The sequence below is a fragment of the Egretta garzetta genome, unplaced genomic scaffold (genome assembly GCF_000687185.1).
Source record: "Egretta garzetta isolate BGI_Z169 unplaced genomic scaffold, ASM68718v1 scaffold539, whole genome shotgun sequence".
Classification (NCBI taxonomy): Eukaryota; Metazoa; Chordata; class Aves; order Pelecaniformes; family Ardeidae; genus Egretta; species Egretta garzetta.
Window position 1 is genome coordinate 1,691,944 of NW_009260760.1, and position 24,820 is coordinate 1,716,763.

General features: G+C 41.1%; 1 protein-coding gene across 1 annotated transcript in view; it reads left to right on the top strand.

The window, feature by feature from the left end:
- The window catches only part of TTN (titin), a 237,954-nt gene that overhangs the window by 193,650 nt on the left and 19,484 nt on the right, over positions 1 to 24,820 (top strand). The window contains 13 exon segments of the mRNA XM_035901431.1: positions 19 to 17,124; positions 17,448 to 17,744; positions 17,847 to 18,434; positions 18,535 to 18,837; positions 19,005 to 19,301; positions 19,769 to 20,056; positions 20,144 to 20,443; positions 20,535 to 20,837; positions 20,997 to 21,302; positions 21,413 to 23,179; positions 23,275 to 23,571; positions 24,136 to 24,423; positions 24,516 to 24,815. Of these exon segments, the coding sequence (XP_035757324.1) occupies positions 19 to 17,124; positions 17,448 to 17,744; positions 17,847 to 18,434; positions 18,535 to 18,837; positions 19,005 to 19,301; positions 19,769 to 20,056; positions 20,144 to 20,443; positions 20,535 to 20,837; positions 20,997 to 21,302; positions 21,413 to 23,179; positions 23,275 to 23,571; positions 24,136 to 24,423; positions 24,516 to 24,815 (22,440 nt within the window).

Genomic DNA, 24,820 nt, shown 5'->3' on the forward strand with positions numbered 1-24,820 from the left:
CTTTTCCTTGCTTTTCAGACCCACCAGGTCCACCTGCAAATCCAAGAGTGACTGATACTACAAAGACAAGTGCATCTTTGGCCTGGGGCAAGCCTCACTATGACGGTGGTCTTGACATCATTGGCTATATAGTAGAGCATCAAAAGGAAGGAGAGGAAGAATGGGTGAAAGACACAACAGGGACTGCTTTAAGAATCACTCAGTTTGTTGTTGCTCATCTGCAGACAGGAGCCAAATACAATTTCAGAATCTCTGCCATGAATGCTGCAGGTGTTGGTGAACCAGCAATAATTCCAAGTGTGGAAATCAAAGACCGGGAAGAGATTCCTGACTTTGAATTAGATGCTGAGCTAAGAAGAACACTTGTTGTTAGAGCTGGATTAACTATTCGGATTTTTGTGCCCATTAAAGGACGTCCAACTCCAGAAGTTACATGGACAAAAGATGATGTTTCACTCAAAGGACGTGCCAGTATTGAAAATACAGACTCTTTTACACTCTTGATTGTAACAGAGTGCACCAGATATGATGCAGGAAAATATGTAATGACTCTTGAAAATGCTGCTGGTAAGAAGACTGGCTTTGTAAATGTAAAAGTCTTGGATACACCAGGTCCACCAATAAACCTTAAGCCTAGAGAAATAACCAAAGACAGCATCACCCTTCAATGGGATATGCCTCTGATGGATGGTGGTTCACGTATAACCAACTATATTGTCGAGAAACGTGAATCAACACGGAAAGCATATTCAACAGTCACAACTAACTGCCAGAAGTGTTCCTTCAGGGTTCCTAATTTGGCTGAAGGGTGTGAATACTACTTCAGAGTGCTGGCTGAAAATGAGTACGGTATTGGTGAACCAGCTGAAACTTCAGAACCAGTAAGAGCTTCTGAGGCACCATCCCCACCTGAAAGCCTTAATATTATGGATGTAACACGGAATTCAGTTAGCCTGGCTTGGCCAAAACCAGAACACGATGGTGGCAGTAAGATCACTGGGTATGTAATTGAAGCACAGAGAAAAGGAACCAACCAGTGGGCACACATCACCACTGTAAAAACGCTGGACTGTGTAGTAAAAAATCTAACTGAAAATGAAGAGTATACTTTTCAGGTTATGGCAGTTAACAGTGCTGGAAGAAGTGCCCCAAGAGAAAGTAGGCCAGTTATTATCAAGGAGCAAACAATGCTACCAGAGTTTGACCTCCGTGGTATCTACCAGAAAACAGTCATTGCCAAAGCTGGTGACAATATCAAGATTGAAATCCCTGTGCTTGGTCGTCCAAGGCCTACTGTGACTTGGAAGAAAGAAGACCAGATACTTAAACAAACACAAAGGGTAAATTATGAAAATACTGCAACTGCAACAATACTAACCATCAATGAATGTAAACGAAGTGATAGTGGTCGATATCCACTATCAGCTAAAAATATTGTTGGAGAAGTTAGTGAAGTAATCACAGTTCAGGTCCACGACATACCTGGACCTCCTACTGGACCAATCAAATTTGACGAAATTTCATCTGACTTCCTAGCATTCTCATGGGAGCCTCCTTTGAATGATGGTGGTGTACCGATAAGTAACTATGTTGTAGAAATGCGTCAAACTGACAGTACTACATGGACTGAATTGGCAACCACAGTGATACGTACTACATTTAAAGCCACTCGTCTTACTACTGGAGTTGAGTATCAGTTCCGTGTTAAAGCTCAAAACAGATATGGGATTGGTCCAGCCATTACTTCAGAGTCTGTAGTTGCCAACTACCCATTTAAGGTACCTGGGCCTCCTGGCACTCCTCAGGTGATTGCAGTCACCAAAGAAACCATGACCATTAGCTGGAATGAGCCAGTTACTGATGGTGGAAGCCCAATTCTGGGATATCATGTTGAAAGAAAAGAGCGAAATAGCATTCTTTGGCAGACTGTAAGTAAAATGCTGGTATCAGGCAATATCTTTAAATCAACTGGACTTACTGATGGCATTGCATATGAATTCCGTGTTATAGCAGAAAATCTGGCTGGGAAGAGTAAGCCAAGCAAGCCATCTGAGCCTGTCTTTGCCCTAGACCCAATAGATCCACCTGGTAAGCCGATACCTCTGAACATTACAAGACATGCAGTTACACTGAAGTGGACTAAACCAGAATATAATGGAGGTTTTAAGATAACTGGCTACACTGTTGAAAAAAGAGACCTTCCTAATGGCCGTTGGCTGAAGGCTAATTTCAGCAATATACTAGAGACTGAATTCACTGTAAGTGGTTTGACAGAAGATGCTGCCTATGAATTCCGTGTGATTGCTAGGAATGCTGGTGGGGCTGTTAGTCAGCCCTCTGAGCCATCAGATGCAATAACTTGTAGAGATGACATTGAAGCACCAAAGATAAAGGTGGATGCTAAATACAAAGACACCTTAGTGCTGAAAGCAGGCGAAGTTTTCAGACTTGAGGCTGATGTTTCAGGTCGCCCTCCACCAACTATGACGTGGACAAAAGGAGAAAAAGAACTTGAAGACACAGCAAAATTAGAAATAAAAATAGCAGATTTCTCTACTGTTCTTATCAATAAAGATTCTTCAAGAAGAGATGGCGGTGCCTATACACTTACCGCAACAAATCCTGGTGGCTTTGCCAAGCATATCTTCAATGTTAAAGTTCTTGATAGACCTGGTCCCCCAGAAGGGCCTTTGGCTGTGTCCGAAGTCACTGCAGAAAAATGCGTGCTGTCATGGCTGCCTCCACTGGATGATGGAGGAGCAAAGATTGACCATTATGTGGTTGAAAAACGTGAAACCAGTAGATTGGCATGGACAGCTGTAGCCACAGAAGTTCCATTAACTAAACTGAAGGTTACTAAGCTGCTGAAGGGCAATGAGTATGTGTTCCGTGTTATGGCTGTTAACAAATATGGAGTTGGTGAGCCTCTGGAATCAGAGCCCATTCTTGCAGTAAATCCATATGTCCCACCTGATCCACCTAAAACACCTGAAGTTACAGCAATTACAAAAGACTCTATGGTTGTCTGTTGGGGCCATCCTGATTCTGATGGTGGGAGCCCAATAACTAACTATATTGTGGAACGTCGAGACAGGGCTGGCCTGCGGTGGGTGAAGTGTAACAAACGGGTTGTTACTGACTTACGTTATAAAGTGTCCGGACTGACAGAAGGCCATGAATATGAATACAGAGTCATGGCTGAAAATGCTGCTGGAGTCAGTGAGCCAAGCCCAACCAGTCCATTCTATAAAGCCTGTGATACTGTATTTAAGCCCGGTCCCCCAGGTAATCCTCGTGTTTTGGACAGCAGCAAGTCCTCAATTACAATAGCATGGAACAAGCCAATATATGACGGTGGTTCAGAGATCACAGGTTACATGGTCGAGATTGCACTACCTGAAGAAGATGAGTGGAAGATTGTAACTCCACCAGTAGGTCTAAAGGCCACTTCTTTTACCATCACTGACCTGAAAGAAAATCAAGAGTATAAAATACGGATATATGCTATGAACTCTGAAGGTCTTGGAGAACCTGCTCTTGTTCCTGGGACTCCAAAAGCTGAAGAAAGAATGCTACCTCCAGAGATTGAACTTGATGCAGAACTACGTAAAGTTGTCACTATTAGAGCCTGCTGTACTCTAAGGCTCTTTGTTCCAATTAAAGGAAGACCAGCACCTGAAGTAAAATGGACAAGAGAACATGGGGAATCTTTGGATAGAGCAAGCATTGAATCAACAAGCTCTTATACTCTACTTATTGTTGAAAATGTAAATAGGTTTGATAGTGGCAAATACATATTGACAATCGAAAACAGCTCAGGTAGTAAGTCAGCATTTGTGAATGTCAGAGTTCTTGACACCCCAGGGGCACCTCAAGATTTGAAAATAAAAGAAGTTACAAAATCATCAGTGACACTCACATGGGAACCTCCTCTCATAGATGGTGGCTCTAAAATAAAAAATTATATTGTTGAAAAGCGTGAATCAACAAGGAAAGCTTATTCAACTGTTAATGCCAATTGCCACAAGACCAGCTGGAAAGTTGATTCACTGCAAGAAGGCTGCAACTACTACTTCAGAGTCCTAGCTGAAAATGAGTATGGAATAGGCCTTCCAGTTGAAACTTCAGAATCAGTAAAAGTGTCAGAAAGACCACTTCCACCAGGGAAAATAACTTTGTTGGATGTGACAAGAAATAGCGTATCCTTATCTTGGGAAAAACCCGAACATGATGGTGGTAGCAGAATTCTGGGCTACATTGTAGAAATGCAAAGCAAAGGTAGTGAAAAGTGGTCAACTTGTGCTACAGTAAAAGTTACTGAAGCCACTATCACAGGATTGATCCAAGGTGAAGAATACACCTTCCGTGTTTCAGCTCAGAATGAGAAAGGTATCAGTGATCCTCGCCAGCTGGCTATACCAGTTGTCGCAAAAGATCTTGTGATTCCACCAGCTTTCAAACTACTGTTTACGACTTTCAGTGTTCTAGCAGGAGAAGACTTAAAGGTTGATGTTCCTTTTGTTGGTCGACCCAAACCAGCAGTTCTTTGGCATAAAGATAATGTGGCATTGAAGCAGACTACGAGAGTAAATGCAGAAAGTTCAGAAAATAACACAGTGTTAACAATAAAAGAAGCATGCAGAGAAGATGTGGGGGCATATTTAGTTAAACTTACAAACTCTGCAGGTGAAGCAACTGAGACCCTAAATATTGTTGTCCTTGACAAACCAGGACCTCCAACTGGACCAGTAAAAGTAGATGAAGTAACAGCAGATAGTATTACCATTTCCTGGGAACCACCCAAGTATGATGGCGGTAGCTCTATCAATAATTACATTGTAGAAAAAAGAGACACCTCCACCACCACTTGGCAGATTGTGTCAGCTACTGTTGCAAGAACAACTATAAAAGCATGTCGATTAAAGACTGGCTGTGAATATCAGTTCAGAATAGCAGCTGAAAACAGGTACGGGAAGAGTACCTATCTCACTTCAGAACCAATCATAGCCCAATACCCATTTAAAGTTCCTGGTCCACCTGGAACACCTTTTGTAACTAATGTCTCAAAAGACAGCATGGTGGTACAATGGAATGAACCAGTCAATGATGGTGGTAGCAAGATCATTGGGTATCACTTGGAGCGCAAAGAAAGAAACAGCATTCTGTGGGCTAAACTGAATAAAACACCTATTCCAGACACCAAATTTAAGACAACTGGCCTTGAGGAAGGTCTTGAATATGAGTTCAGAGTTTATGCAGAAAACATAGTGGGCATTGGAAAGGCAAGTAGAGCATCTGAATGCTATACTGCACATGACCCATGTGACCCTCCAGGTCGTCCAGAACCTATAATTGTCACAAGAAGCTCAGTAACACTTCAGTGGAAGAAACCTGTATATGATGGTGGAAGTAAGATCACGGGCTATGTTGTTGAAAAGAAGGAGCTACCTGATGGTCGTTGGATGAAAGCAAGCTTTACAAATGTCATCGATACACAATTTGAAGTAACTGGTCTAGTTGAAAATCAGAGGTATGAGTTCCGTGTTATAGCACGAAATGCTGCAGGCATTTTCAGTGAACCATCTGAGAGCTCAGGGGCAATTACAGCACGAGATGAAGTAGAACCACCTCATATAAGTATGGATCCAAAATACAAAGACACTATTGTAGTGCATGCTGGTGAGTCATTCAGGCTTGATGCTGATGTTCATGGCAAACCAATACCTTCCATTCAGTGGTTAAAAGGTGATCGTGAGCTGACAAACACTGCTCGTATGGAAATAAAAAGTACTGATTTTGCAACAAGCCTTAGTGTGAAGGAAGCCATTAGAGTTGACAGTGGTCAGTATGTACTACTGGCAAAGAATGTTGCAGGTGAAAAGAAAGTTCCTGTTAATGTTAAAGTTCTTGATAGACCTGGACCACCAGAAGGGCCTGTTGAAATTACAGGTGTAACTGCAGAAAAATGCATGCTGTCATGGAAACCTCCGCTACAAGATGGTGGTAGCGATATTTCACACTATGTTGTAGAAAAAAGGGAAACCAGCCGCTTGGTGTGGACGGTCGTTGATTCAAATGTGCAAACCCTAAATTGCAAAGTTACAAAACTTTTAGAAGGAAATGAATATGTTTTCCGCATCATGGCAGTAAATAAATACGGAGTTGGTGAACCTCTTGAGTCTGAACCAGTACTCGCAAAGAACCCATTTGTAGTGCCACTTCCACCAAAGGCACCAGAAGTCACAGCCATCACCAAGGATTCTATGATAGTTGTATGGGAAAGGCCAGCCTCAGATGGCGGTAGTGAAATCCTAGGCTATGTCCTTGAAAAACGAGATAAGGAAGGTATTCGCTGGACAAGATGTAACAAACGCCTGATAAGTGAATTGCGATACAGAGTGACTGGGCTTATGGAAAATCATGATTACGAGTACAGAGTTTCAGCTGAAAATGCTGCTGGCCTTAGTGAACCAAGCCCACCTTCCACTTACTACAAAGCGTGTGATCCAATTTACAAGCCAGGTCCACCCAATAATCCTAAAGTTGTGGATGTTACAAGATCTTCAGTTTTCCTTTCATGGGGTAAGCCTATCTATGACGGTGGCTCTGAAATTCAGGGATACATCGTGGAAAAGTGTGATGTAAGTGACGGTGAATGGGCAATTTGTACCCCTCCAACTGGAATTAAGAACACTCACATGGAAGTAGAAAAATTAGTGGAAAAACATGAATACAAATTCCGCATATGTGCAGTTAATAAAGCAGGAGTTGGAGAGCATGCAGATGTTCCTGGCTCTGTTATTGTGGAAGAAAAGATGGAGGCACCAGACCTTGACCTTGACATGGAATTAAGGAAGGTTGTAAATGTGAGAGCAGGAGGTTCCTTAAGACTGTTTGTTCCCATCAGAGGTCGTCCGACACCTGAAGTCAAATGGGGTAAAATGGATGGTGAGATCAGAGAGGCAGCTATTATTGATACCACTAGCAGCTTTACTTCCCTTGTTTTAGACAATGTTAACAGATTTGATACTGGGAAGTACACTCTGACTTTAGAAAACAGCAGTGGAACAAAGTCTGCCTTTGTCAGTGTAAGAGTACTGGATACCCCAAGTGCGCCTGTTAATTTAAAAATCAGAGAGATCACTAAAGACTCTGTTTCACTTTCATGGGAGCCTCCTCTCTTGGACGGTGGAGCAAAAATAAAGAACTACATTATTGAAAAGCGGGAAGCAACAAGAAAGGCATATGCAGCTGTTGTAACAAACTGCCACAAGACTTCATGGAAAGTAGAACAACTTCAGGAGGGCTGCTATTACTTCTTTAGAATCTCTGCTGAGAATGAATACGGCATTGGCCTCCCTGCGGAAACCAGTGACCCAATTAAAGTTGCTGAAGTTCCACAGCCTCCTGGGAAAATAACAGTGGATGATGTCACAAGAAACAGTGTCTCACTAAGCTGGGCAAAACCTGAACATGACGGCGGCAGCAAAATCATACAATACATTGTTGAAATGCAAGCAAAGGGTAGTGAGAAATGGTCAGAGTGTGCTCGCGTAAAAACACTTGAAGCAGTTATTACTAATCTAACTCAAGGGGAAGAATATCTTTTTAGAGTAATGGCTGTAAATGAAAAGGGCAAGAGTGATCCTAGAGCACTTGCAGTTCCAATAGTTGCCAAAGACCTGGTGATCGAACCTGATGTAAGACCTGCTTTTCACAGTTACAGTATCCAAGTGGGACAAGATCTAAAAGTAGAAGTACCAATTGCAGGTCGACCTAAACCAACTGTTACCTGGGTAAAAGATGGCCAGCCATTAAGGCAGACAACAAGAGTCAATGTTAGCGATTTGACTGATCTCACTGTATTGAATATTAAAGAAACTAGCAAAGAGGACAGTGGCACGTATGAAATCACTGTGGCTAATGTTGTTGGGCAAAAGTCTGCCTCTGTTGAAATTATAACTCTAGACAAACCCGACCCTCCATTAGGACCTGTGAAGTTTGATGAAATAAGTGCAGAAAGTATTACCCTGTCATGGAATCCCCCAGTGTACACAGGTGGCTGCCAAATCACCAACTATGTTGTTCACAAGAGAGATACAACAACCACTGTTTGGGAAACCGTTTCAGCTACTGTTGCAAGAACTACACTGAAGGTGACTAAACTGAAAACTGGTTCAGAATACCAGTTCAGAATATTTGCTGAGAACAGGTATGGGCAGAGCTTTGCATTGGAATCTGCGCCAGTTGTAGCACAGTACCCCTACAAGGAACCAGGACCTCCTGGCACACCATTTGTGACAACAGTTACAAAAGACTCCATGGTCGTACAGTGGCATGAACCAATAAATGATGGTGGCAGTAGAGTGTTGGGTTATCATCTTGAGAGAAAGGAGAAAAACAGCATTTTATGGACTAAAGTGAACAAGACTATTATTCAGGACACAAGTTTTAAGACAAGTAACCTTGAAGAAGGTATTGAATATGAGTTTCGAGTTTCTGCAGAAAATATTGTTGGTGTAGGCAAAACAAGTAAAGTTTCTGAGTGCTATGTGGCTCGTGACCCATGTGATCCTCCAGGTCGCCCAGAAGCTATAATAATAAAAAGAAGCTCTATTACACTACAGTGGACCAAACCAGAATATGATGGTGGAAGTAAGATTACTGGCTATATTGTAGAGAAACGTGATTTACCAGATGGTCGCTGGATGAAAGCTAGCTTCACAAATATCATTGAAACTCAGTTCACTGTAACAGGACTTACTGAAGACCAAAGATATGAATTTAGAGTGATTGCAAAGAATGCTGCAGGTGCAATAAGCAAACCTTCTGACAGTACAGGACCAATAACAGCAAGGGATGAAGTTGAACTTCCACGAATTTCAATGGATCCAAAGTACAAAGACACAATTGTTGTAAATGCTGGTGAAACATTCAGACTTGAGGCCGATGTTCACGGAAAGCCACTACCAAGCATTAAGTGGTACAAAGGAGATAAAGAGCTGGAGGAAACTGCTAGATATGAAATAAAGAACACAGATTTCAGTGCATTAATAGTTGTAAAAGATGCTATTAGAGTTGATGGTGGACAGTACATTTTAGAAGCCTCTAATGTTGCAGGAACAAAGACAGTACCAGTAAACGTAAAAGTCCTGGACAGGCCAGGCCCTCCAGAGGGTCCAGTCCAAGTGACAGGAGTTACAGCTGAAAAATGTTCATTGGCATGGGCTCCTCCTCTTCATGATGGTGGCAGTGATATTTCTCATTACATTGTGGAGAAGAGAGAAACTAGTCGCCTAGCATGGACTGTTGTTGCTTCAGAGGTTTTACCTACAATGCTGAAAGTAACAAAACTCTTGGAAGGAAATGAATATGTTTTCCGTATTATGGCAGTTAACAAATATGGGGTTGGTGAGCCATTAGAATCTGCACCAGTAATGATGAAAAATCCATTTGTGATTCCTGGACCACCAAAGGCCTTGGAAATTACCAACATCACAAAGGATTCTATGACCGTCTGCTGGAGCCGGCCAGATAGTGATGGCGGTAGTGAAATCATAGGTTACATTGTAGAAAAGAGAGACCGAGCAGGTATCAGATGGATAAAATGCAATAAGCGCCGAATTACAGATTTGCGATTAAGAGTTACAGGATTAACAGAGGACCATGAATATGAATTCAGAGTTTCTGCTGAAAATGCTGCTGGACTGAGTGAACCAAGCCAAGTTTCTCCTTACTTTAAAGCTTGTGACCCCATGTTCAAGCCTGGCCCACCTACAAACGCCCATGTTGTGGATACCACCAAAAGTTCAGTTACACTTGGTTGGAGTAAACCTATTTATGATGGTGGTTGTGAAATCCAGGGATACCTTGTAGAAATCTGTAAAGCAGATGAAGAGGAATGGTCACTTGTTACTCCACAGACAGGTGTGCGTGCCACTCGATTTGAAATCAAAAAGCTCATTGAGCATCAGGAATATAAGTTACGAGTGTGTGCCCTCAACAAGGTTGGTGTAGGAGAGGCTGCATCTGTTCCTGGTACTATTAAGCCAGAAGACAAACTTGAAGCTCCAGAGCTTGATATTGATTCAGAGCTAAGGAAAGGGATAGTGGTTAGAGCTGGTGGGTCCGCTAGGATTCACATACCATTCAGGGGACGACCAACACCTGACATCACATGGTCTCGAGAAGAAGGTGAATTCACAGAAAAAGTTCAGATTGATAAAGGCATAAACTACACACAACTTTCCATTGACAACTGTGATAGAAATGATGCTGGAAAGTACATTCTTAAGTTGGAGAACAGCAGTGGTTCTAAATCTGCGTTTGTTACAGTAAAAGTCTTGGACACACCAGGACCACCACAAAACTTAGTGGTAAAGGATATAAAGAAGGATTCTGCTGTACTATCTTGGGAACCGCCCATTATCGATGGTGGCGCAAAGGTAAAGAACTATGTAATAGACAAGCGTGAGTCAACCAGGAAAGCATTTGCAAATGTAAGTGCTAAGTGTGGCAAGACAAGTTTTAAAGTTGAAAATCTTACAGAAGGAGCAATTTATTACTTCAGAGTTATGGCTGAAAATGAATTTGGAATTGGTGTTCCAGCTGAAACCGCAGATGCTGTCAAAGCCTCAGAGCCACCTCTGCCTCCTGGGAAAGTAACACTCACTGATGTGACTCAGAGAAGTGCATCACTTGCATGGGAAAAACCCGAACATGATGGAGGTAGCAGAATTTTGGGATACATTGTTGAAATGCTGCCTAAAGGAACAGAAAAATGGAGTGTTGTTAGTGAGACCAAAACATGCAATGCAGTTGTGTCTGGTTTGAGTCCAGGACAGGAATATCAATTTCATGTTATTGCCTACAATGAAAAAGGAAAAAGCGATCCCAGAGCACTTGGAATTCCTGTGATAGCTAAAGATTTGACAATTGAGCCAAGTTTCAAACTGATGTTTAATACATACAGTGTACAGGCTGGAGAAGACCTGAAGGTAGAAGTACCATTTGTAGGTAGACCCAAACCTACCATTACTTGGACAAAAGATGAGCAGCCACTGAAACAGACAACCAGAGTACATATTCAGGATACATCAACATCAACTATCTTACATATTAAAGAAAGCAATAAGGAAGACTTTGGTAAATATACAGTAACAGCAACAAACACAGCAGGTACAGCAACAGAGCACCTGAGCATAATTGTACTAGAAAAGCCTGGCCCACCACGAGGACCTGTCCGCTTTGACGAAGTTAGCGCAGACTTTGTTGTTTTATCATGGGATCCACCTGATTATACAGGAGGCTGTCAGATAAGCAACTATGTAGTAGAAAAGCGTGACACAAGCACTACCACATGGAGCATTGTGTCAGCAACTGTTGCAAGAACAACTATCAAAGCAACAAAGCTTAAAACAGGATCTGAATACCAGTTCAGGATTTCTGCTGAAAATAGATATGGGAAGAGCTCTCCCTTGGATTCTAAACCAGTTGTTGTGCAATACCCCTACAAGGTGCCTGGGCCACCTGGAACGCCATTTGTAACAGCAGCTTCCAAGGACCATATGATTGTACAATGGCATGAACCAGTTAATGATGGAGGAAGCAAAGTTCTTGGCTACCACCTTGAACGTAAAGATAAGAACAGCATTCTTTGGACAAAACAGAACAAGTCACTCATTGCAGATACCAAATATAAAACAGATGGCCTTGAAGAAGGTCTTGAATATGAGTTCAGAGTTTCTGCTGAAAACATTGTTGGCATTGGAAAAGTCAGCAAAGTATCAGAACTGTATGTTGCCCGAGATCCTTGTGACCCCCCTGGCCGCCCAGAGGCCATTGTTGTTACAAGAAATAATATCACGCTGAAGTGGAAAAAACCAGAGTATGATGGTGGAAGCAAAATAACTGGATATATTGTAGAAAAGAAAGAACTACCAGATGGTCGCTGGATGAAAGCCAGCTTCACAAATGTGTTGGAAACAGAATTTACAGTAAGTGGTCTTGTTGAAAACCAACGATATGAATTCAGAGTAATTGCAAGAAATGCAGCAGGTTGCTTGAGTGAACCATCTGAAAGTACAGGGCCCATTACTGCCAGAGACGAAATTGAAGCACCAGGGGCTTCACTAGATCCTAAATACAAAGATGTCATTGTTGTTCATGCTGGAGAAACCTTTGTTCTTGAAGCTGATATCCATGGCAAACCTATTCCTGACATTACATGGTCAAAAGACGGCAAAGACCTTGAAGAAGCAACTGCAAGAATGGAAATTAAATCTACCATTCAGAAAACAACTCTTACTGTCAAAGACTGTGTAAGAGTAGATGGAGGTCACTATACTCTTAACCTCAGAAATGTTGGTGGCACAAAATCTATACCAATCACTGTAAAAGTGCTTGACAGGCCAGGACCTCCAGAAGGACCTTTGAAGGTTACAGGCATCACTGCAGAAAAATGTTACTTGGCATGGGCTCCGCCTTTACATGATGGTGGTTCTAGTATCTCACATTATATCATTGAGAAGAGAGAGACAAGCAGGCTTTCATGGACACAAGTAGCAACAGATGTACAGGCTCTTAACCACAAAGTAACCAGGCTCCTTGCTGGCAATGAGTACATTTTCCGTGTAATGGCAGTGAACAAATATGGAACTGGAGAACCCTTGGAATCTGAGCCAATTGTGGCTCGTAATCCATACAAACCCCCTGGTCCTCCTTCAACACCTGAAGTTTCAGCGATCACAAAAGATTCTATGGTGGTAACATGGGGTCGCCCAGAAGACAATGGGGGAGCTGAAATTGAAGGTTACATACTTGAAAAACGAGACAAAGATGGTATCCGGTGGACCAAATGCAATAAGAAAAGGCTGACGGACTTGCGATTCAGAGTAACAGGTCTTACCGATGGGCATTTCTATGAATTTAGAGTTTCTGCTGAAAATGCTGCAGGGGTAGGGGAACCCAGTGAGCCATCTGTTTTCTATCGTGCTTGTGATGTATTATATCCACCAGGTCCACCAAGCAACCCAAAGGTTACAGACACTTCCAGGTCATCAGTTTCCCTTGCCTGGAGTAAGCCCATTTATGATGGTGGTGCTCCAGTTAAGGGATATTTAGTAGAAGTAAAAGAAGCTGCTGCTGATGAATGGACTACCTGCACCCCGCCAACAGGTCTACAAGCAAAACAGTTCACAGTAACAAAACTTAAAGAGAACAAGGAGTATAACTTCCGCATCTGTGCCATCAACTCAGAAGGAGTAGGAGAACCTGCTACTATACCTGGTACAGTTATAGCAGCGGACAAGATTGAGCCTCCTGAAATTGAACTTGATGCAGATCTCAGGAAAGTAGTCACCGTACGTGCTAGTGCTACATTACGCCTGTTTGTCACCATCAAAGGAAGACCAGAACCTGAAGTTAAATGGGAGAAAGCAGAAGGAACAATTAGTGAGCGAGCTCAGATTGAAGTTACTGGTTCCTATACAATGCTGGTCATTGACAATGTGAACAGATTTGATAGTGGTAGATACAATCTTACTTTAGAGAACAACAGTGGCAAAAAATCAGCTTTTGTTAATGTCAGAGTGCTTGATACACCTAGTGCACCTGTAAACCTGACAGTCAGAGAAGTGAAAAAAGATTTTGTAACATTAGCCTGGGAACCACCACTTATTGATGGCGGAGCTAAAATTACCAACTATGTAGTTGAAAAGCGAGAATCCACCAGAAAGGCATATGCCACAATTACAAACAACTGCACTAAGAATTCCTTCAAAATTACTCAGCTACAAGAAGGATGTAGTTATTTCTTCCGTGTTCTAGCTGTAAATGAATATGGGGTTGGCTTACCAGCAGAAACACCTGACCCAATTAAGGTTTCTGAACCGCCATCTCCACCTGCAAAGGTCGTTCTTGTTGATGTGACTCGCAACTCTGCTTCAATTAAATGGGAAAAGCCCGAGAGCGATGGTGGCAGTAAAATTACTGGTTATATAGTAGAAATGCAAACTAAAGGTAGTATAAAATGGAGTGCTTGTACGCAGGTAAAAACATTAGAAGCAACAATAACAGGCTTAAGTATGGGAGAAGAGTACAGTTTCAGAGTGATTGCTGTTAATGAAAAAGGAAAAAGTGATCCAAGAGAACTTGGTGTCCCAGTCATTGCAAAAGATATTGAAATCCAGCCATCTGCTGAGCTCCTTTTCAACACATTCACTGTGAAAGCTGGAGATGATCTTAAGATTGATGTGCCATTCAGAGGGAGACCTCTTCCAACCGCCAGCTGGAAGAAGGATGGGAATCCCTTAAAAGAGACAACCAGGGTAAATGTTCAGACATCAAAGACTTCAACTTCACTGTCCATCAAGGAAGCTTCAAGTGAAGATTTGGGACATTATGAATTACATCTTTCAAACACTGCTGGATCAATAACAGCTTCTTTAACTGTAGTTGTCCTTGACAGACCAGGACCACCAACTGATGTGCATATTGATGAAGTTAGTGCTGATAGTGTAACTGTATCTTGGAAACCTCCAGCATATGATGGTGGATGCCATATTAGCAATTACATTGTGGAGAAACGAGAAACTACCACCACAACATGGGATGTAGTATCTGCAGCAGTTGCAAGAACATCAATTAAAGTATCTCGACTTGTCACGGGCTCTGAATATCAGTTCCGTATTTGTGCAGAAAACCGCTATGGGAAAAGCACTTACAATAATTCTCCTTCTGTTGTGGCAGAGTATCCATTTAAGCCTCCAGGACCACCTGGAACTCCTCATGTGGCACATGCAACTAAAGTTTTCATGATTGTAACTTGGCAAGTTCCAGTTAATGATGGAGGTAGCAGAGTACTAGGATATCACTTGGAGCGTAAAGAAAGAAGCAGCATTCTTTGGACAAAAGTCAACAAGAGCCTTATACCTGATACACAAATGAAAGTTACAGGTCTTGATGAAGGACTGATGTATGAATACCGGGTATATGCTGAAAACATTGCTGGAATAGGCAAATGCAGTAAATCATGTGAACCAGTTGCTGCAAGAGATCCATGTGATCCTCCTGGTCAACCAGAAGTTACTAATATTACAAGAACATGTGTCTCACTGAAATGGACTAAACCAGAATATGATGGTGGAGCTAAAGTAACAGGATATATTATTGAACGCAGAGAGATACCAGATGGTCGTTGGCTAAAGTGTAGTTTCACCAATGTGCAAGAAACATACTTTGACGTAGGTGGACTTACAGAAGACCAGAGATATGAATTCCGTGTGATTGCAAGGAACGCTGCTGGACTCTTCAGTCAGCCATCTGAATCAACTGGACCTGTGACTGTAAAAGATGATGTAGAGGCTCCAAGAATTATGATGGATGTCAAATTCAGGGATGTTGTAGTTGTGAAAGCTGGAGAAGTGTTTAAAGTCCATGCTGATATTGCAGGACGGCCAATACCAGTGGTTTCATGGACAAAGGATGGCAAAGAGCTTGAAGGAAAAGCTAGAGTTGAAATAGCCTCAACAGATCACACTACTGCAATAACTGTTAAGGATTGTATCCGAGGTGATTCAGGACAGTATGTATTAACATTACAAAATGTCGCAGGAACAAGATCTTTGACAATTAATTGCAAAGTACTTGATAGACCAGGCCCACCTGCAGGACCACTAGAAATAAATGGCCTTACTGCGGAAAAGTGCCACTTATCATGGGGACCCCCTCAAGAAAATGGTGGTGCAGATATTGATTATTATATTGTAGAAAAACGTGAGACCAGCAGAATCGCATGGACACTTTGCGAAGGAGAGCTTAGAACAACATCCTGTAAAGTGACAAAACTATTGAAGGGTAATGAGTATATTTTCAGAGTGATGGGAGTTAACAAATATGGCACTGGTGAGCCTCTAGAAAGTGTTGCTGTCAAGGCCCTAGACCCATTTACAGTTCCAAGTCCACCTACATCTTTAGAGATCACCAATGTGAGCAAAGATTCAATCACTCTGTGCTGGGCAAGACCTGAGTCTGATGGAGGCAGTGAGATCTCTGGCTATGTAATTGAAAGGCGTGAGAAAACTAGCCTAAGATGGATCCGTGTAAACAAGAAGCCAGTTTATGATTTAAGAGTGAAATCATCTGGTCTCCGTGAAGGATGTGAATACGAATTCCGGGTTTATGCAGAAAATGCTGCTGGCCTCAGTCTTCCAAGTGAAACCACACCATTGATTCGGGCAGAAGATCCAATCTTCTTGCCATCTCCCCCATCTAAACCTAAGATTATGGATTCTACAAGGTCAAATATCACAATTGGGTGGACAAAGCCACTTTTTGATGGAGGTGCTCCAATAACAGGATACACAGTTGAATACAAGAAAACTGATGAAACCGATTGGACAACTGCTATTCAGAACTTAAAAGGCACAGAATACACCATAACTGGATTAGCAGCAGGCTCTGAGTATGTCTTTAGAGTGAAATCCATTAACAAAATTGGTGTCAGTGAACCAAGTGATATCTCAGAACCTCAGATGGCAAAAGAAAGAGAAGAAGAACCTGCCTTTGATATAGACAGTGAAATGCGGAAGACTTTAATTGTAAAGGCTGGTGGATCATTCACAATGAGTGTTCCTTTCAGAGGCAAACCAGTCCCAAATGTAACATGGAACAAACCAGACACTGATCTCCGTACACGAGCAAGCATTGATACTTCAGATAATAGAACATCTCTTACTATTGAAAAAGCAACAAGAAATGATTCTGGAAAATACACATTGACATTGCAAAACATCCTGAACACTGCTACCTTGACTTTAATTGTCAAAGTTCTTGATACTCCTGGCCCACCATCTAATATTGCAGCAAAAGATGTAACTAAAGAATCTGCTGTGTTATCTTGGGATGTTCCTGAAAATGATGGTGGAGCACCTGTAAAGAACTATGTTATTGAAAAACGAGAAGCTAGCAAAAAAGCATGGGTCACTGTGACAAACAATTGTCATCGCCTGTCTTACAAAGTGACCGGCTTGCAAGAAGGTGCCATTTACTACTTCCGTGTTTCTGGAGAAAATGAGTATGGTGTTGGAGTGCCTTCTGAGACCAAGGAGGGAACTAAAATAACAGGTATGTTTTACTAAGAAAAATATTTGTTAATATTTAAAACATTATTTGTTTTTAAATGTGTGCTTCAAAGTAATATAAAAAGTGTTAAATCTGTTCACAGTAAAAAAAAAGATACTTTTGTAGTAGATATGTCTGTGGTTTTACAAATGAAAAAGAGCTAATAGCTTGAATTGTAAAGTTTGCCTGAACTTGACTTAAAATGTTTTTACTATACAAATTCATTTAAAACCACATTTTCTGAATCCAGATGGCATTCTCATGTAATTGCTAATATAAAAGTAAACACTTGCTCTATTGCTTAACCTGTTGCATTTGTTCCTCAGAAAAACCCAGCCCACCAGAAAAACTTGGAGTAACAAATGTCACAAAGGACAGCGTTTCTCTTTCATGGCTAAAACCAGAACATGATGGTGGAAGCAGAATTGTGAGCTACCTCGTAGAAGCTCTTGAGAAAGGACAGCAAAAATGGGTTAAGTGTGCAGTTGTAAAGACAACTCATCATGTTGTCCATGGTCTTAAGGAGAATATTGACTATTTCTTCAGGGTGTCAGCAGAAAACCAAGCTGGTTTAAGTGATCCTAAGGAACTATTGCTCCCTGTTACGGTGAAAGAACAATTAGGTATGCTTCCTGACGTGAGAAAAAAGTTGATACACATTAAATTGGATTTATATTTATAAAGAAAGAACATTTTTAATGGTTCGAAAATGTTTTCTTTTTCAGAATCTCCCGAGATTGACATGAAGGGCTTCCCTCATAACACTGTATATATTCGAGCGGGATCAAACCTGAAAGTTGAAATTCCAGTTTCTGGAAAACCACTGCCGAAGGTGACGTTTTCTAGAGATGGTGTTCCACTGAAACCTACCATGAGATTTCACACAGAAACCACTGCAGAAAGTTTCATCATTAACCTTAAAGAAAGTGTGGCTGCTGATGCTGGCAAATATGACATTACCGCTGCCAACTCAAGTGGAACCACAAAATCATTTGTTAATATTGTTGTGCTGGATAGACCAGGTCCTCCTGTTGGTCCAGTTGTCCTTAGCGATATCACTGAAGAGAGTGTAACACTCAGATGGCAGCCACCAGCTTATGATGGTGGAAGTCAAGTTACCAACTATATTGTACTGAAAAGAGAAACAAGCACTGCTGCTTGGTCTGAAGTGTCTGCAACTGTTGCTAGAACTGTTATTAAAGTCATGAAGCTCACAACAGGAGAAGAATACCAATTCCGCATCAAAGCTGAGAACCGCTTTGGCATCAGCGATCACATAGATTCACAGTGTGTGGTTGTCAAGCTTCCTTACAGTGAGTAATATGCTTCTCATGCTATAGGTCAATGTTTTAATGCTCTGATGTTGAAAAAATCATTTTGTTAACAATTATTCACTTCTTTTGATATCATCAGCTATCCCTGGACCACCTTCCACACCATGGGTCACAAATGTCACCCGAGAGAGTATTACTGTTGGATGGCACGAACCAGTCACTAATGGTGGCAGTGCAGTCATTGGATACCACCTGGAAATGAAAGACAGGAATAGCATATTATGGCAGAAGGCCAACAAGACCCTCATTCGCACAACTCACTTCAAAGTCACCACCATCAGTGCTGGCCTTATCTATGAATTTAGAGTTTATGCAGAAAATGCCGCTGGCATTGGAAAAGCAAGTCATCCTTCTGATCCAGTCCTTGCAATTGATGCTTGTGGTATGTATTCTCTAGAAAAAAAAGAAACCCAACCATTTAAGTAGTGTGGGGTTTTTTTTCCCTGTGATATTCTGTCCTGTACAGTAAGCCAATATCCAAAACATATTCATTAGTCATTAACAATTCTCTGTTATTCATTAGCAATACTGTTATGTTTCATACTGCAGAACCACCAAGAAATGTTCGTGTCTCAGATATTTCCAAGACTGCTATCACTCTGTCATGGCAGAAGCCAGCATTTGATGGTGGTAGCAAGATCACTGGATACATCGTAGAAAAACGTGATCTTCCAGATGGCAGATGGACAAAAGCTAGCTTCACCAATGTTATTGAGACTCAGTTCACAGTATCTGGTCTGACACAGAATTCTCGGTATGAATTCCGGGTCTTTGCTAAGAATGCTGTTGGTTCCATTAGTAATCCTTCAGATGTCGTGGGTCCTATCACCTGTGTTGACACATATGGTAAGTGTTTTGCACTGATGGAACAGTACTGATTTGTGGTACTAGGAAGCTTAAAGGCAGCGCTGTTTTGTAGAACCGTAGTGTTTTAAATATGGAAGGCCAGTTTACAGGGATTGATTCAATAAGCTTGAATGACTGTGAGCTATTTGGGTGTGATTATAATGAACCTCTTTGGCTGTATCTGCATTTGTAAAGTCTTAACAGTATCTTTATTCTTTGAGCAACAGAAGTCTACCCAGGCCCCATGGCCAAAATGGTTATATTTATACATGTGGTCTCCTTTTATTGGTAGGATGAGTTCTAAATTGTTCTAGGTTTATGATTTAAGTTATACATGCTATCTTTACTTTGATCTCTATTTATAAAATGCCTGTAACTTAAATAAAGTACTATTATTCTGTTTTTATTAAATACAAGTCTAAAATAATTAAGGTTTTAATTTTTTCTTATTCTTACTTTTTCTTAAGGTGCACCTGAAATTGATGTGCCACCAGAATATACAGAAGTGGTGAAGTATAAAGCAGGAACTTCAGTTAAGCTAAAACTAGGCATCTCAGGAAAGCCTATACCCACAATTGAATGGTTCAAAAATGGCAATGAGATACAAACCAGTGCACTGGTGTCTATTGAAAACACAACAGAATTTGCTTCTATACTCATCAAGGATGCAACTCGACTCAACAGTGGCACTTATGAATTAAAATTGAAGAATGCCATGGGTTCAGCATCAGCCCATGTTAGAGTACAGATACTTGGTATGTCTTAAGATATGACTGCATTACACTATTAAACAATAATTCAATAATAAATACTTAACAACTACTTTCTTCTACCTTCTACAGACAAACCAGGACCCCCAAGTGGACCTATACAGTTTAAGACAGTCACTGCTGAAAAGATTACAATAATGTGGGACCCACCAGCAGATGATGGTGGTGCACCTGTAACACACTATGTTGTTGAAAAGCGGGAGACAAGTCGGGTTGTATGGTCTTTAATTTCTGAAAAACTGGAAGGCTGTATTGTAACTACAACAAAACTAATCAAAGGAAATGAATATGTGTTCCGTGTCCGTGGTGTGAACAAGTTTGGAGTTGGTGATTCACTGGAGTCTGAACCCGTTATAGCCAAAAATTCATTTGGTAAGAAGCATATAAAATAACATATAACTTAATCAGCTTGTGTATTATTTGTAAGCAGTACTTATCTACTGACTTTTTTTTTTTTACTCAGTTACACCTGGACCACCTAGTGTACCAGAAGTCACAACGATAACCAAGAATTCTATGACTGTTGTCTGGAATAGGCCCATTGTTGATGGAGGCAGTGAAATATCGGGATATTTTCTTGAGAAGCGCGACAAGAAGAGTCTGAGTTGGTTCAAGGTTACTAAAGAAACCATTCGGGACACCAGACAGAAAGTAACAGGTCTGACCGAAAACAGCGAGTATCATTTCCGAGTTTGTGCTGTCAATGCAGCTGGACAAGGTCCATTCTCTGAAGCTTCTGATTTCTACAAAGCTGCAGATCCTGTTGGTAAGATACATGCAGTATTTCTAACTGGTTAGAAATCAATGAGCAATTAGGATGTGATTGCACCAACGTAACTGAGGGCAGATTTTATTCCTCTTTATGATTAATTGTAAATATGGCTTCTGATTTTTGTTTTTTTCCCCCATAAATTGTCACTTACAGATAAGCCAGGTTCGCCAACAAAGCTGAAGGTTGTGGATACAACCAAGACATCTGTCACCCTTGGCTGGATTAAACCTGCTTATGATGGAGGAAGTCCAATTACCAACTATGTGGTGGAGAAAAGGGAAGGTGAAGAGCAAGAATGGACTGTAGTCAGTACTAAGGGAGAAGTGAGAACAACAGAATATGTTGTATCCCACCTGCAGCCAAGTGTTAATTATTATTTCCGCGTGTCTGCTGTAAACTGTGCTGGACAAGGAGAACCTATTGAAATGACGGAACCTGTTCAAGCTAAAGATATTCTTGGTACTGTACTTTTCAGTGATTTATCATTTTTCTGTGTTTGGGGTTTTTTTCAAAGCATTTCTTGTTTTACATTCCAAGTATGCACTATTAATTTTTACTTATTTCCACAGTGGCGCCAGAGATTGATCTGGATGTTGCTCTCCGGACCTCTATTGTTGCTAAAGCAGGTGAAGATGTGCAGATAATGATTCCATTCAAAGGAAGACCTCCTCCAACAGTCACATGGAGAAAGGGTGACAAAAATCTTGGGATTGATGAAAGATATATTATCCAGAACACAGAATCATCTACACTACTTACTATTCCTCAAGTTACCCGAAATGATACAGGAAAATACGTTCTTACAATTGAAAATGGAGTTGGAGAAGCAAAATCATCATTTGTGAATGTAAAAGTACTGGACACACCATCTGCCTGCCAGAAGCTGCAGCTTAAGCATGTTTCTCGTGGCACAGTTACACTGGTATGGGAGCCACCTCTCATTAATGGTGGTTCTGAAATAACAAATTATGTTGTTGAAAAAAGAGATGCTACAAAGAGGGCCTGGTCAACTGTAACAACAAAGTGTTCTCATACCACCTTTAAGCTAACTAACCTGTCAGAGAAGACTGCGTTCTTCTTCCGTGTTCTTGCTGAAAATGAAATTGGACTGGGTGAACCTTGTGAGACATCTGAACCAGTGAAAGCTGCAGACATACCCGGACCTGTGAAAGACCTAGCCATGAAAGATTCTACAAAGACCTCTGTTAAGTTGCAATGGAGCAAACCTGACTACGATGGTGGTAGCATTATATCGGACTATGTTATTGAAAAGAAACTCCAGGAAGAAAAGGAATGGACATATGCAGGCACAAGTAAGAGCTGTGAATTTGAAGTTGAAAAACTTAAAGAGCTTTCTGTCATGGAATTCAGAGTCTTTGCTAAAAATGAAAAAGGCATGAGTGATGGTGTTACTGTTGGACCCATTACAGTGAAAGAATATACAATAACACCTGAAGCTGACCTTTCTGATATTCATGGAGGTCAAATTGCAGTAAGAATTGGACATAACCTGCACATTGAATTGCCCTATAAAGGTAAACCTAAGCCATCAATGAGCTGGCTCAAGGACAACCTCCCTCTTAAAGAAACTGAACACCTTCGTTTCAAGAAAACTGAAAATAAAATAAGTTTAAGCATCAAGAATGTGAAAAAGGAGCATGGTGGCAAATATACTTTAATTCTTGATAACGTAGTCAGCAGAAAAGCATTCACAATCACTGTCATCACTCTTGGCCCTCCATCTAAGCCAAAAGGACCTTTAAGACTAGATGAAATCAAAGCAGATAGTGTAGTTTTGTCATGGGAAGCTCCTGAAGATGATGGGGGAGGAGAAATTACTGGCTACAGTATTGAGAAGAGAGAAACTTCACAAATGAACTGGAAGCTGGTGTGTTCGAGTGCTGCAAGAACAACTTTCAAAGTACCAAACCTTGTTAAAGACACTGAATATCAGTTTAGAGTTCGTGCGGAAAACAGATATGGAGTGAGCCCACCTCTTGTCTCAGCAGATGTCGTGGCAAAGCATCAGTTTAGGCCACCAGGTGCCCCAGGCAAGCCTGTTGTATACAACATAACCGCTGATGGCATGACCATATCTTGGGATGCTCCTGTTTATGATGGTGGTTCAGAGATCATTGGATACCACGTTGAAAAGAAGGAAAGAAACAGTATTTTGTGGCAGAAGGTTAATGTTGCATTAATATCTAGCAGAGAATACAGGATTACTGGACTGCTTGAGGGCCTGGATTACCAGTTCCAAGTATATGCTGAAAACACTGCAGGTCTAAGCCGAGCTAGCGAGCCAAGCAAATTGACTTTGGCAGTCTCTCCAGTGGGTGAGTGAATGATTAATCACGCATGCAAGAAAATTCTAGTCTTGTAGACTATGATGAGCAGTAATAAAAATAAATTTTAATTATTTTCCTTTCAGACCCACCTGGTACTCCTGATTCCATTGATGTCACCAGGGAAACAGTCACCCTCAAATGGACCCCCCCACTTCGTGATGGAGGCAGTAAGATTGTGGCCTACAGCATTGAGAAACGGCAAGGAAGTGAAGACCGTTGGCTCAGATGTAACTTTACTGATGTCAGTGAATGCCAATATACAGTTACAGGACTCAGTCCAGGTGACCGATATGAATTCAGAGTACTTGCAAGAAACGCTGTTGGTACAATCAGCCCGCCTTCACAGTCATCAGGCTATATCATGACCAGAGATGAAAACAGTAAGAACTATTTTTTAATATGCTTGTATTTGGGTACTGAAGCCAGCTAGAGCTTCTGGTTGTAGTGATTGGAAATGGGAAACCAAGGGGGAAGAACGTGTGACTGAGGTCCTTCCAGTCAACTCAGAACATTTCTGTTTGTACTCCAAGGTTGGAGGGTCTAAATTAAAGACCCAAATCTGGCAGACACGTGTAATCAATTGCTGAAAGGCATAGCACTCTACATTTTTGTTGGATAATCAGCAGCAGTAAAATTGGAAAGAAATAATAAACTGTAATACTCTGATGCACTGAATAATTTAGAAATTAAAATGTGCCTCAGGCAGCTTGGCATACTGTAACAGCATATATTAATGGTGTCTTTCACCTATCGTTAATGTGATGCACCATTTGCTTAGAGGAAAAATAAGTATATAGTTCATATAACAACTGCTTCTTAGAGAATGCCATTTCCTAAATGAAAGAATTCTATATATAACAATCTTTTATAATTAGTACATTTAAAAGATTATCAGGAAAAAATACTTAGCTATATGGGAATTGAATTATATTTTCCTTCTTTAGTTGCTCCAACCATTGAATTTGGCGCTGAGCACTTTGAAGGCCTTACTGTTAAAGCCGGAGAGAGCATTAGACTTAAAGCTCTAATCAAAGGACGTCCAGTACCTAAAGTGACATGGTTTAAGGATGGTAAGGAGATTGAGAAAACAATGAGTATAGAAATAACTACAGCTATTGGATATAGTACAATCTTCATTAGAGATGCTACACGGGATCATCGTGGCGTGTACACAGTAGAAGCCAAAAATGCATCAGGCACTAAACGAGAAGATATTACCTTCAGAGTACAAGGTACTGCACCAAACACTTTCAGCATGCTCTTTTAGAATAGTATTTTACTCTAAGTGCCAGCAAATCATAATTCTGAACCTTTAACATTTCAGACACGCCAGGAAAAGTTGGTGGACCAATACGATTCACAAACATTACTGGAGAAAAAGTCACATTATGGTGGGAACCTCCGGCTAATGATGGTTGTGCTTCTATTTCTCACTACATAATTGAAAAACGTGAAACCAGCAGGATTGCTTGGGCATTAGTTGAAGATAAATGTGAAGCTTGCAGCTACACTGCACTTAAATTAATTAAGGGCAATGAGTACCAGTTCCGTGTCTCTGCAGTGAACAAATTTGGAGTTGGCAGACCATTGGAGTCTGATCCAGTTACTGCACAAATACCTTACAGTAAG